A 13,978-nucleotide genomic window follows, 5' to 3' on the forward strand; every position below is an offset into this window, starting at 1 on the left:
GAGACACCACCATAAAGAAAGTTATAGAAACAAAAGTGGGCAAAGAACCACCATAAATTGAGGGCAGTCTCAACTTCTTACTAGAGCACAAAAAGAAAAAGTGAGGTTATACCCCAAGTGCAACACATACATATTATTCTTAAGAAAATTTTGAGTATTTTGAAGAAATATTTTACGGTTATGGTGACCATTAAGCTGTTATTAAAGGTCATACTTTTGTTTTTCAAAAGTTTAGGAATAGGATTGGTTTCCAAATCCATAACAACTAGCTCTTGAGCCCGTTCAAAGAACGGGCAGTTATACATATAAGGATTATTTAACCGTTTTTTAAAGTTCTAATTTTATCAAGGGTTTGTTATTTTAGTGGAAATACATGATTTAAATAGATGTAGAATTTGAAGGTTGAAATATTATATAAATAAATTTAATGATAAATTCATATCTAGTGTTAAAGAGGGAGATGAGGTGAAAATGTTGATGAATAAATGTATTAAATAGTGAATTGATATTGAATGACAATACTAAAGTGGAAGAGACTTTAGTGTTGTAAAAATAACAACAAAGAGGAAATTGAAAAAACTAAATTGATTGATGAAAGAAGAAGATGCCACGTGTCATCTAATAAGCTATGGTTATGCTTTTTTATAGACTAGGTATAGATTATTGATGAATAATACAAATGACATGACATAATCTTAAATAAACATACTTTCAAGATATACATTTAACTTCAATTTTTATTCATTTAAACTCTCATGTTATTCATTTAACTTCAAATTTTAATCATTTAACATCAAATATAATTCATCTAAATTCGTTTTTTCGTTTCTTTTTTTATTTTCACATTTTTTTAGTTTCCTTACCGATTTAATTACGATAATACATGTTATTTTCACTATTCACTAGGCCTAGCCAAAAGTGTCAGATCCGGGTTTTCCAATTTCAGATCGGAGGTTTTCGGATCGAATTTGGATCTCTACTTCAAAATTTTCGGATATCTAATATATCTGAAAATCCGATTTGTTTATATATATATATATATATATATATATATACAAAATCGGATATTTCATATATAAAAGAAAACCTTAAACTATTGTTGTGTCAGTTCACTCACTCACTCTCCTCTCCCGCAACCAACAACCTCCCTTTCCTCACTCTCCTCTATCCCGTAGCCATGCTCCACTATCTAGTAGTAGCATATTCGAAAATATTTGATTGTTTTTTGACAGCTACTTGTTATTTTAAGTAGGAATTCTAGTCTAGATAAGATATGATATCCGACGACCAGATCCGAAAGTTCGAATATCTGAAAAACTGAATATCCGATCGGGTTAGGATCATGTTCAGATCGAATTTGAAGAGCGGTTTTAACATGTGAGAACGGCTTTAACATGACGAAGATATACGAACGACATTAATTTGTGCAAATAGGTTGATTATACCGAGATGAATTGATAGGAGAATTAAGTACATGTAGTGTTCTAATCACAAATACATAACTTATCATATGATCGATTTGATAACATTTGAAATTCTATTTTAGTTTTTAAAATGGGATAACTATCTTTTTCTCTTATTATCTTTACTGGGTTTATTATCTTTTTCAAACTTTTATGTAAAGCGGTCTTACAGAAAAACCGCCTTGATGGCACTGGAAATGTCACGTAATTGCCGAGTCATGGTGACATCAGCAATATACATACCTATTTTCCCTTCATTTTCCAAACCCTAATTCATTCTCTCCCTCCTAAACACTCTACCCCTTTCTCTCCCCTAAACACTCTACCCCTTTCTCTCCCCTAAACACTCTGCCACAATTCGGTGGCGTGAGGTTATTTTCGACAATGTTGAAGCTGGAAGGTGATTGTTTCGTCGAGGAAGGCGGCGTGTTGTCGCTAAATGAGGTAACGATTCCATCTCTCTCCTCCTTTCTTTAATTCGTTTAAGTTTTTGAATTTTAATTTCTTTTTAGGTTTTTGATTTTTCAATTCTTATGAAGAATCGGAGGTTTCAGTAATGGATGAGGGAGAATCAGAGTTGTAGAAGAGGTGGAGGAAGATATCGGCGGTGGCGAGAGAACAAAGCAACCTCCAGGTTAGTTTATTTTAAAAGTTTTATTTGTGCGTTCTTGTTAATTCGATTGCAGTTTTGAAATCTTCTTCTACACTTATTAATGGTGTTGTTAATTCATTTTAAACGTTCAGATCGGTGGCAGATTGATGGCGGATTGATGGAGGATTGGTGGAAACAAGGATTTCTTTAACAGGAGGTTGTGATGGAATCGCTGCAAACAAGGATTATGTTGTTGTCGACTTGTTGCTGGTTTTTTAATTTTGTTGTAGTTTTAGATAAGAATTGTAATGTTTTACTTATGAATAATCCGGGTTTAGTTAAAAATAAAATATTTTACTTATACGGAGTATTGGTTTGCATTTAAGTAATTTTTAGTTAGTTATATTTTTCTTGTGTTTAGTTAAGAATAATTATGTTTTAGTTTTAGTTATAATTGTGAAATAATGGTTCTTAGTGGAATTGCTGGATTGATTTTCTATGTTTTAGTTATGAATTTTTAAGTTTTAGTTGCGATTTTCTTGGTTTTAGTTAAGTTCTTTTGAGCTTTAGTTACATATTTTTGAGTTTCAATACATGGCTTTAGTTACGATTTTCCGAGCTTTAGTTATGATTTCACGAGTTTAAGTTACGATTATCTTGGTTTTAGTTAAGATTTTTTGAGTTTTAGTTATGTATATTTTTGAGTTTCAGATACCGAATATCAGAGTTTTAGTTAAGATACAAAATTTTAGACATTGAAACCAATTAGTTAAGCAATTGGATCAATTAGTTAAAAAATGAAACTAATAAGTTAAGTTTCAGAATCAATTAATGTAACCTATTAGTTAAACAATGCAACCAATTAGTGAAGCACTTGAACTAATTAAGTTAACCACTGAAACCAATTAGTTAAGTTTGAAATTCAATTAGTTAAGCAACGAAATCAATTAGTTAAGCACCGAATCAATTAGTTAAGCATTGAAATCAATTAGTTAGTTAAGCATTGAAATCAATTAGTTAAGATTTTATGAGTTTTAGTTAATAATAAGTTTGTTTAAAAATAATAACTATTCGACTCATAAGTTTAACTATTTGTTTTTATACCTTAACTATTTTGTTATTCAATTAGTTATGATTTTATTACTTTTAGTTATGTTTTACACTAGTTTAGTTAGTGCAAAAAAAAATTGAAAATTTTAATTTTCGAATAAAAAAAATTGAATATTTTTTTCGGAAAAAAAAAGAAAAATTTAAGCCTGAAATCCAATTAGTTAAGTCTGAAGACCAATTAGTTAAGCCTGAAAAAAATCGAATTTTTTTTTAAAAAAAAAAGATCCGGAAAAAAGTTACATGATGACGTCAGCACATGCGCCACATGGCTGCCAATGGGGCTGCCAACAAGGTGGTCTTACACAAAAGTTTCTCATTATCTTTTTCTGAGTCTTTACTTATCGAATTTTATTGTTTAATAAATTTGAAATAATATTAGTATTTAATGAGGTCCTGTCCCCAGTTGGTAGTGTTAAAATTAACACGGATGCGCATGTGGTCGAACATTGTAGCACGGGCCTTGGAGTGGTGATACGTGATGATACGGGACAATTGTTGGCTGTAGCAGTAAGGAGAGGACACGCCACTACACCAGAATTTGCGAAGGCTATGGCGGTTTGGTTTGGCTTACAACTTGCTAGGAGGTTAGGCTATGATCGGGTCTGTGTAGAGAGTGATGCTATAAATGTGGTCGAAGCTACGAAGCATGGTAAAGGCGATCTAACACCTATCCATCTAATATACGAAGACATTATAATTGATATCTTGCTTTTTGATAATTTTGATATTTCTCATGTGAAAGAGGCATGTAACACGGTAGCTCTTAGAGGCAAGGTGGGATACTAGTGATAACTCTGAGTATGTATGTATTGGTTCCTTCCCTCAGAGTATTACTATGCCGAAAATCGACTTGATTTAATAAAATGTCCGAACTATCTTCCCCTCAAAAAAAAAAAATAAGATCCTAAATGTGATACTCCGAAAAAAAAAACTCATATTTACATAGTTAGAATAGGACAATAGTCAATGTGTATCGCTATTCGACGTCCGCATACGCTAAAATCGCCCGCAGCATTTAAGGTGAAAGTACAATGTTACCCTTATAAAAGAGAACCCCACTTCTTCACTTTTCACCTCAAGTTTTCACCTCAACTTTTCACTCTCTACTTTCCGGCAGCCCTCCCCACCCCGGTTAAATTTTCCGGCCGCCCCACATATTTTTTCCGGCAGCCCCACTTAAACTTTTCTGGCATTCCTAATTCTTCTTTGCTCCAACCACCATTTTGCCCACCGCCACCCTCCACCCTCCACCCTCCACCGGTCCACCGCCACCTACCACCGACTTGAGCTGACCACCTCATGGACGACTTCGCTCCTTCAACGTCGTAGTCGTCGTTCATGATGGACGCATCGTCGCCGGAGGTTTGAAATTAATTTTTTTTTTTTTAATTTTTGGGCCACCCAGAGATGGCGGCCCAAACCATGTACGGGCCGCCCAGAGATGGCGGTCGGAACCATGTCACAGCCGCCATCTCTGAGCGGCCCGTACATGGTTTGGGCCGCCATCTCTGGGCGGCCGGAACCATGTCTTGTCCGCCCGGAGATGGCGGCCCAAACCATGTACGGGCCGCCCAGAGATGGCGGCCGTGACATGGTTTGGGCCGCCATCTCTGGGGGGGCCCGTACATGGTTTGGGCCGCCATCTCTGGGGGGCCCGTACATGGTTTGGGCCGCCATCTCTTGGCGGCCCAAATAATCTGAACTTTTTTTTTTTGAATTTTTTCGGAATTGTAGGCTACTTAAAAAAATAAATTGTTATAATTATTTTTTAAAAAAATTATTTATTTATTTATTAATGTAGATTAAAAAATAATGTGATTTTTTATATAATTCCTTTATAATTTATATAATGTCTTAATGAAAAGTGAATAAGTATAATTTTTTATATTTTATATAATGTCTTAATGAAAAATGAATAATTATAATTTGAAAGCATATATTTGTTTATTTAATGTTATCAAATGATTTAAATAAGTTCAAAACATATATTTGTTCTTATCGTCGAGTTAAAAAATAAGTTACGAACAACGTTGTAATTATATAATTTAATTGGTGATTTCGTTATTTAAATGGCATGGAATTTGTCAAATTATGAATAGGATGTTTAAAAAGTAAATTCAATGTACGCTATATACTATAAATTTTTAGCGTATGCATTAAGTAATAAAATAATATTGAAAATATTTTACTATAAATATTATTTTAGCTTTGCGTTAATTTAAATTAGAGAAATATAAATATCAATGTTGTGCTTTTTTAATAGGTTCCACTTCCGGATTATGGTGGTGACGGTGTTGACTATAGTGATCGATTTGTGATAAATGAAATTTTTGATGGTTTTGAGAACGCGGCGAATTGGGCAAGGCAAGTTGCTATCGGATTAGGATTCATCTTGATAGGTAGCTCGTACAAAAAGACGTGAAAGGATGGTCGAATGTACCAGTACTTGAAATGTGGCCGTGGAAGGAGAGAAAACAATTCTAGGGATCCAGAGATCGCAAAACGTCCGAACACAAAAGGCAAGGCATGTGGTTGTCGGTTTACGATTAACTGTGAACAACTACGAGTAGAAGAAAATAATTGGGTTATTGAGTTGCTTCATGATCGTGGCACACATAACCACGAACTGATTGTGTACCCGGAGGGTCACCGCGGTGTCAGCGGTCTGAGTGAAGGCGCGAAGGAAGTTATTCGTGAGATGAAAGATGCACAAGCTAAGCCAAAACACATTATGGTGGCCATTAAGAACAAGTATCCAGATGACCATCCCAACATGAGGCACATTTACAACTTCAAAGATAAGATCAGGCGAGAAGGTTCAGAAGGAAGAAACGTAGCTAAGCAGATGTTGCATCTAGCGAGAGAGCACAACTACATAAACTGGGTCTCATGTAGTGACCGTACGAGAAAAGTCATAAACCGCGCATTCTTAGCTCACCCTGCAATGGTGGAGGTGTTACGCACATATCCACTTGTTATTGGTCTGGATTCGACGTACAAGACAAATAGATATGGATTTCCATTCTTGGAGATTGTTGGCGTGACACCAACGAATCAGAATTTCCTCATCGCCTACGCATTTATGAAGGACGAGACAGCAATGAGCTACCGTTGGGTGTTACAGAAGTTGAAGTTGCTCCTCAGGGAGGCCATCATTCCCACGGCTATCCTTACGGATAAAGAGGGTGGTCTTATGAGACCGGTCGCTGAGGTATTCCCACATTCTCGACATTTGCTATGTACTTGGCATATCAACCATGACGTGGAGGCCCGTGTATCATTTTTGTGCAACAAGAACAAGGATGCTGGTGCGGCGTTCAAGAATGGAGTATGGAAAAGAATCATGGAGGCTTTGACCGAGGAAGAATATGAACGTGCAGTTGTAGTCATGGAAGATCGTTATGGAAGATGGCCGGCAGTCCTCGATTATGTGCATAAAACGTGGCTTAATGATCATCGGAAGAAATTCGTCTTAGCTTGGACGAATGAGGTCCTTCACTTTGGCAACATAAGGACTTGTAGGGTTGAGAGTCAACACTCCGTCATTAAGAGTTGGCTTGGAAGTTCTCAAGGGTCGTTGGATACTGTTTTTAGAAAAGTGCATGCGTCGATCAATAACCAAGTTACAGAGATTAAAAATGGTTTGGAGGGTTCGAGGCGGCGACACGGTGTTCTGTTCAAGCATTATCTATACCAACACCTTATTGGTCGTGTTTCCCACCATGCTTTGGAACTTATTCTGGATGAACATACGAGGATGCGAAATTTAAGTACCGAGGTGTACGAGAGGTGTGGTTGTGCTATGTTAACGACTCATGGACTCCCTTGTGCTTGCAACATATTTACGGCGCTCCAAGGTGGAGTTGGGATATACATTGACCTTGTTCATCCATTTTGGAGGACCTTGGAGATTGGAGAAGGGGCGGAGATTCCAGAGGTTGTGGCGGAGTCCGCACAAGTTACTGAGCTGTTTCGATCCCTCGTCGACGATGTATTAGCTAGAGATATTGCCGTTATTCGAGATATTTCAAGGATCGTTCACAATGAGTTACATCTAGAGCATGCAGGTTATGAGGAACCGGAGCCCAACTTAACTAGGAGAGGGAGGCCAAGGAGACAAAGAAACTCAACTACAAGGAATCTGAGCTTGATCGAACATGTGCGGAATACGGGCCCTCGTACGATTTCTGATCAAGGGGCTTCGTCATCGGGAAACCCACAATCAAGATCTTCCCTAGGTACAAGTTATTTTATTACATATATTTATTTCATATATTTATTTCTTATTGTGGGGAAACTAATCGTTTTTTTCATTTTACAGGGAGTTACATGAGCATTGATCTAATTCCACCTCGTTTCAAGGAATCCTTACCGGACTTCATGTTGCAGTATATTAGAGGATATCGTGATGTTATACCTAATGGTAACTGCGGATTTCGATGTGCAGCAGAGTTCTTTTTAGGTGATCAAGAACGTTATGGCGAGATTCTTTCAACGGTTGTGGGAGAGATTAAAAAGCTTGATCAATACAAGAGAGTTTATCTTCCGGAAACTATAAGTAATGCCTCGTATCGAATAGATTGGAGAGGTGGAATGTGTGGACAAGAACATTGGATGATTACTGATCCAGATTTATGGCCGATAGCCACACACTTCAATGCGGTTGTGGTCATCTTTGCAATCGGTGGTGAATCCAGTTTAATCCCATCCGCGACCATTCTTCCGTTGGAAAACCGATATGAAGCAACTAGGACGACGAAGGAGATTGTTTTGGCATTTGTAAATAAGTGTCACTACATTCTTTTGGATATGGCGCCCGATTGTCCATTACCATCAATACCCCACCGTTGGAGAGCATTAGCAGATTATGGCGTTCGTGAATGGGAATCAAGATATGAGACTAGGATTCAAGCTTGGACTCGATATTCCGACGAGTTTAATTTTAGGATGGGCAGATATTAGTGCAATCATTGTAATTGATTTAAGTATGGTCAAATATTAGTGCAATCATTGTAATTGATATCAAGTGCGGATGTACTATTAATATTACTACTTATATTTTTCGGCGTTATTTATAAACATTTAGTCATTTTTTCTGAGCCTAATTTCATAACATGTTAATTAAAATAAAACCATTGTCTTAAAAGTTCTATAAATTGAAATTAGATATAAAGTCCATAAAATGTAATCAAATAAATTGTCCATAAAACGAAATTACATACAAATCCATAAAGTGTCCACGATATGAAATAAATAACAAAGTCTAAAACGAAATTACATATAAAATCCATAAAATGTCCACAAAATGAAATCAATAACAAAGTCTATAGAAACTCTCATACGATCACATGCTATCACAAACAACCTTCCACTCTTGAACTCTGTAGCGGCTAATGTAGTCGGGTGACTCGGATCATTCTTCTCTTGTAATAACGCATGGATCACTTGCTCATATCGGCCAACCCACTGCAATGCAATATGAATTAAATTAAAATGAAATCGACAATAAAATAACTAAATGGTTAACAACAATTAAACGAGCATTTGTACTTACATATTCGGTATGAGTCCGATCATGTATAGGCGTAACCACCGGAACTTCACCAAAACCAGGAGTAATGTGTGGATGAGACCATTCGAGGAACCAACTCATGTACTGCTCATCAAACGCGTAAGGCACACCTTCAGGAACAGGCGCCAAAGACGAGAGAATCAGGCAAGAGGAGTAACCGGCTGCAAAACGATCCCACCACTTTGATACATATGACAAGTCGTGGAAATCCACCTCATAATGCCTAAAGTTAGGTGGCCTATACGCTTTGCCAATGAACAGGACATCCTGCGGAATACGCTGCATATACCCCAACTGCCTAGTAACACGATCAAGGTTATACATCTCACCGATATCACGATAACATATTGGCCCCATGTAAACAGTTCTCGGACACTGAACAGCGGGGTCGTCGCAAAATGGTGTCCACACAACCTAAGTTAAAACACAAATTATTATTATAACTATGTTAAAAACACAACAAAACCAAAGATAAAACAAATGAATTTCACAATACCTCCTCTGGTGTCAATCTATCAAGCCTAGCACGAAACGAAACCAATCTATACTTGTCCTTACTCTCAGCAGCATAAACCCAACTCGATGCTAGAGGTTCATCAGGTCCTACATCTTTTCGGACCGAGCGAGGTCGGAAACAAGGAAAATGCTCATAAATCCACGCCTGAAGAAGCATCAAACAACCTCCGATACCTCGTGACTCTGACCGTGAAGCTACACCTAGCTGGCGGTAAAGAAAATCTAAACAAGCCGATCCCCAAGAATATTTCGGTACATCATCCAGTCTATCGAGATCAAGCAAGATCTTTGAAAAAAGCCGACTCTTAGTCTTATCAGTAAACAAACAACATCCAATAGTAGATATCAACCACCCAGTCACTTAGCACGTTTCATCCCTACCCGACGCTGAACATTTTCCCAAAATAGTGGAAATCTTCACACCGCCTTTCACACAATGGGCCCCTCGAAGGATCTCCTCTCTAACCGAAAGCAACTCACCAACCCGACTAATCAAGGACCTCTCACGGTCTGTCTCAGAGCAACTCAATGCACGTCCATCAATAGGGATCCCCAGTATCGCCTGAACGTCATGCAACATGATCGTCATCTCTCCAAATGGAAGGTGAAAAGTATTCGTATCCGGTTGCCACCTCTCCACGAAAGCAGATATCAAAGGAGCATCAATGTGGGGAGCCATGATCATAGGCAAATGACTCACCGAAGAACGAAGAACCTTCTCTTTGACTTCACAACTCATGCGATAAAACCAGTCATTAATCCGCTTACAAACCAAAAATCTACACTGGCAATGAAGATTACCTCGATCTAAAGTGACATCCCATAGACATGCAGCAACGTAACGTGAGCCGGATAGCTAGGAATCAGGCTACCAAGTCTAGGACCTCCGCCCATTGGGCCAGTAAAGACAGAATCGACTCTAGCCCTAACCATGCGATCTCGACGGCTATGCCCGGTGGTCGCCGAACTCCCCTCAGAGCTACGAACAAATTTACCCTCACGTCTCTGAATAATAACAGGAGCCGAAGAGCGATTGGGTGGAACAACACCCGTGACGACCCTCTCCTCAGCGCGCGTGACCCTGTCCTCTGCACGCGTGTCCCCCTCCTCGGTGCGCGTGTCCCTCCCCTTGGCGTCCTCATCCTCGCACGAATCATCGTCAAAGTCCCCATCATCCTCACAATATCCATCATCCTCAAACCTATCATCATCCTCCTGCTGAGTGGGGTCAGCCCTCGATTGACGTGACGAAGGACCCATCGGACGAGGTGGCGAGTAACCCAATGAATGGTGAGGCGAGTAAATCATCTGCGTCTGTGGCGAATTGGATCCCAAACCACCTCTCTCCCTTCTAACCGAAGCATTTTCAAAACGACTTCTCGTATGTCTGGCTCCAGATCCGTCAACGACAACATCCACATCATAACTAACGTCTCCCTGAATGAGTTCCGAAAATCTCTATTATTCATCAAACGTGAAATTTGTTATCTAGTTTCATTTTAAATTTTAATCACTTTTCATAAACTATTTATTCACACAAACTCGCATCAAACCAATATTATTCGTCAATTACTATACTTATAACATATATGTTAGAACATACATTATATATATAATATAAATCATTACTAAATTATATATATATAATATTAATCATTACTAAATTATATATATATAATATTAATCATTACTAACTTATAATCATAATCATCCATTAACGTTAATTTTAATAACTTAAAACATATTTATATTTATTCACACAATTATAATAACCTTCATAGCATTTAAATAACATTTATAATATTTATAATAACGTTATAACATTTATAATAACATTTATAACATTTATAATAACAATTATAGCATTTATAACTAATAACGTGAATTAATAACGTGAATTTACTAAAATGTTATAATATTAAATTAACATAATAATAGTAACGTTAACATCAAAAATATAATTTTAACTTAAAAATAAATATAATTTACTTAATTTACAAAATATAACAAAAATATTAGAAAATCAAGTAATTCCATATTTCAATTTTTTTTTTTAACTATTGTCAAGTAATTCCAAAAAAATTACCTAAAATATAGGCAATTCTTCCCAAAATCAGTTATGCAATTATAGGCACAATATTCCAAATTATAGGCAATTAAGGAATAATTATAGGCAATTAAGGAATAAATATAACTGCAATTATAACTTTTTTTAAAAACAAATATATAGGCAAATAATTTCAGAAATAAAATTCAATTTTTTTTAAAAAAATGACAGGGGTGCCGCCCAGAGATGGCGGCCCCTGCCATGTGAGAGCCGCCATGTGAGAGCCGCCCTGCAATGGCGGCCACGACCATGGGTCAGCCGCCGCGAAAAATCCAATGTCGTGGCCGCCATCGCTGGGCGGCACTCACATGGCAGGGGCCGCCATCTCTGGGCGGCACCCCTGTTCAAGAAAAAAAAAAATTGAATTTTACCTAACGCTGTGCCGCACGCGCCGTCGTGGCCGGAGGCGGCATCGTGTTCCTCTTCGGCGACATCCCTTCTACTTCCGCGTTTCCTCTCCTCCTCCTCGCCGCGTTTCCTCTCCTCCCTTCGCCGCGTTTCCTCTCCTCCCTTCGCCGGCGCTAAGCTTCTCCTTGCCCTGAAATTATGCTCGGCCGGAAACTCTCGGTGTAGTGCGGTGTGTAATGTGGTGGTCGACGTGAATGGTGGAGGTGTTGGGCGTGAATGGTGGGGTGGTGGTTGGAGGTGGTGGGCGTGAAATTGGAGGGAGTTTTTCAGATTTGAATGGTGGGCTGGGGTGAGAGGTGAAGAAAGGGGGGTTAATTTTTATAAGGGTAATAACGTACTTTTGCAATTAAAATGAGGGCGATTTTAACGTATGCGAACGTCGAATAAAAACCCCCTAGTTAATAAGTGACTCCTAAAAGAAATATACGGAGGGAGTATACTTTTCCGATTTCACAAACCAAACACCCCTTCGACTCTCTCTGAAACCGAACCCTTGTTTTATTTCCTGATTTTCGTTTCCCGCCACACACTAACTCATATCCAATTCTCCATGGCAGACAAGAGGAAGCGCCGCCGTCCCGACTCCGACTCCGACTCCGACTCCGACGACTCACCCCCGACCACTGTAAGTTCCCATTTATCCCAAAAATCTGTCCCTTTCCAAAAACGCCTGAAACCAGACACCACCATCCTCGAATCCCTCCAACAACTCGCCTACTCCATCAAAAACCCGTCCCCTTCCACCTCCAAAAAACCCACCACCCTCGCCGATGTCTCCGCAGCCCTTTCCTCCTCTTGCCGTGAGGTCACCGACCTCTCTCTGTCCTCCGTTCAGTCGGAGATCGAAACCCTCGTCATCTCCCTCGCCAAATCCATCCTCGGCGGAAACGGCTTCTCCTTCAGCGTCCCCTCTCGCGCGTCCTCCAACCACCTTTACATCCCTGAGCTCGACCGCATTGTTCTCAAAGACAAGTCCTCCTCCCGCCCCTTCGCTGCCGTTGGATCTGTCCGTAAAGCGACCATCACCGCCCGTATTCTCTCTCTCATTCACCAGCTCTGCCTCCGCAGCATCCACGTCACGAAGCGTGACCTATTCTACACTGATGTTAAACTTTTTCAAGACCAATCCCAAAGCGACGCCGTATTGGACGACGTTTCTTGCCTTCTTGGGTGTACTAGGTCGAGCTTGAACGTGGTGGCCTCCGAGAAAGGGATTGTTGTTGGTAGGCTTGTGTTCAGTGATAATGGCGATATGATTGATTGCACGAAAATGGGTGTTGGTGGGAAAGCTATTCCGCCCAACATTGATCGTGTTGGGGATATCAAGAGTGATGCATTGTTTGTTCTGCTCGTTGAGAAGGATGCAGCGTTTATGAGGTTGGCTGAAGATCGATTTTACAATCGATTTCCGTGTATAATTATCACTGCTAAAGGGCAGCCGGATGTTGCGACTAGGTTGTTTTTAAGGAAGTTGAAACTTGAGTTGAATTTGCCTGTGTTAGCTTTGGTGGATAGTGATCCTTATGGGCTAAAGATCTTATCAGTTTACGGGTGTGGCTCAAAGAATATGTCATATGATAGCGCAAATCTGACAACTCCAGATATCAAATGGTTGGGTATTAGGCCAAGTGATTTGGATAAGTATAAGATACCGGAACAATGTAGGTTGCCAATGACTGAGCAGGATATTAAGACGGGAAAGGATTTGCTAGAGGAGGATTTTGTGAAGAAGAATCCTGGTTGGGTTCAAGAGTTGGAGTTGATGGTTAAGACCAAACAAAAGGCTGAAATTCAGGCTCTTAGCTCTTTTGGGTTTCAGTATTTGTCTGAGGTTTATCTGCCTCTCAAGCTGCAGCAGCGAGATTGGCTCTAATCGGATTCAATTTGTATGGGTATTGAAGATAAACTGTTAATATTGTTGTATACAGGAGAAATCTTATGTTATTAGCAGCAAATTTGATGCATCTTTGAAATTGAAATTTGATTTTAACTTTGAAATTGAAATTTGATGTTGGTTGTTGAAGTTTCTTGTACTTGTATTCGACAGAAAACCGGAATAAGAAGTCTTGTTGAATGTCTTATACTTCTGAGAGTTTTGTTATACTTGGTATTTGTTTCTTATTGGTGTTATGGCACTTGAGGCACATATTTACTAAGAGAAGCCTCCAGGTGTGTATGATAGGAGTAGAATTTATGCAGATAAATGAATT

The 13,978-nt window shown here is 38.8% G+C and overlaps 3 protein-coding genes and 1 long non-coding RNA gene across 4 annotated transcripts; 3 read left to right on the forward strand and 1 right to left on the reverse strand.

Annotated features, from left to right (window-relative positions):
* The first annotated feature begins 1,748 nt into the window (after nucleotides 1-1,748).
* On the forward strand, nucleotides 1,749-2,531 carry LOC130465880 (uncharacterized). The gene is made up of 3 exons (XR_008925898.1): nucleotides 1,749-1,907; nucleotides 2,003-2,097; nucleotides 2,208-2,531. It is a non-coding gene; the product is annotated as an uncharacterized lncRNA (long non-coding RNA).
* A 3,068-nt stretch (nucleotides 2,532-5,599) lies between these two features.
* LOC110791813 (uncharacterized) lies at nucleotides 5,600-8,127 on the forward strand. The gene is made up of 2 exons (XM_021996570.2): nucleotides 5,600-7,403; nucleotides 7,487-8,127. Exons 1-2 carry the CDS (start codon nucleotides 5,600-5,602, stop codon nucleotides 8,125-8,127), a joined length of 2,445 nt encoding a protein of 814 aa, XP_021852262.2.
* A 201-nt stretch (nucleotides 8,128-8,328) lies between these two features.
* Nucleotides 8,329-9,609, reverse strand: LOC110791818 (protein MAINTENANCE OF MERISTEMS). Its single transcript, XM_021996574.2, has 3 exons — nucleotides 9,234-9,609; nucleotides 8,720-9,151; nucleotides 8,329-8,631 (listed from the first exon to the last, which is right to left on the reverse strand). Exons 1-3 carry the CDS (start codon nucleotides 9,408-9,410, stop codon nucleotides 8,440-8,442), a joined length of 801 nt encoding a protein of 266 aa, XP_021852266.1. The 5' UTR covers nucleotides 9,411-9,609; the 3' UTR covers nucleotides 8,329-8,439.
* Nucleotides 9,610-12,198: 2,589 nt separating this feature from the next.
* On the forward strand, nucleotides 12,199-13,851 carry LOC110791817 (DNA topoisomerase 6 subunit A). Its single transcript, XM_021996573.2, has one exon. It carries the CDS (start codon nucleotides 12,319-12,321, stop codon nucleotides 13,639-13,641), a length of 1,323 nt encoding a protein of 440 aa, XP_021852265.1. The 5' UTR covers nucleotides 12,199-12,318; the 3' UTR covers nucleotides 13,642-13,851.
* The last annotated feature ends 127 nt before the right edge of the window (nucleotides 13,852-13,978 follow it).

Source organism: Spinacia oleracea, chromosome 1 (genome assembly GCF_020520425.1).
Source record: "Spinacia oleracea cultivar Varoflay chromosome 1, BTI_SOV_V1, whole genome shotgun sequence".
NCBI lineage: Eukaryota > Viridiplantae > Streptophyta > Magnoliopsida > Caryophyllales > Amaranthaceae > Spinacia > Spinacia oleracea.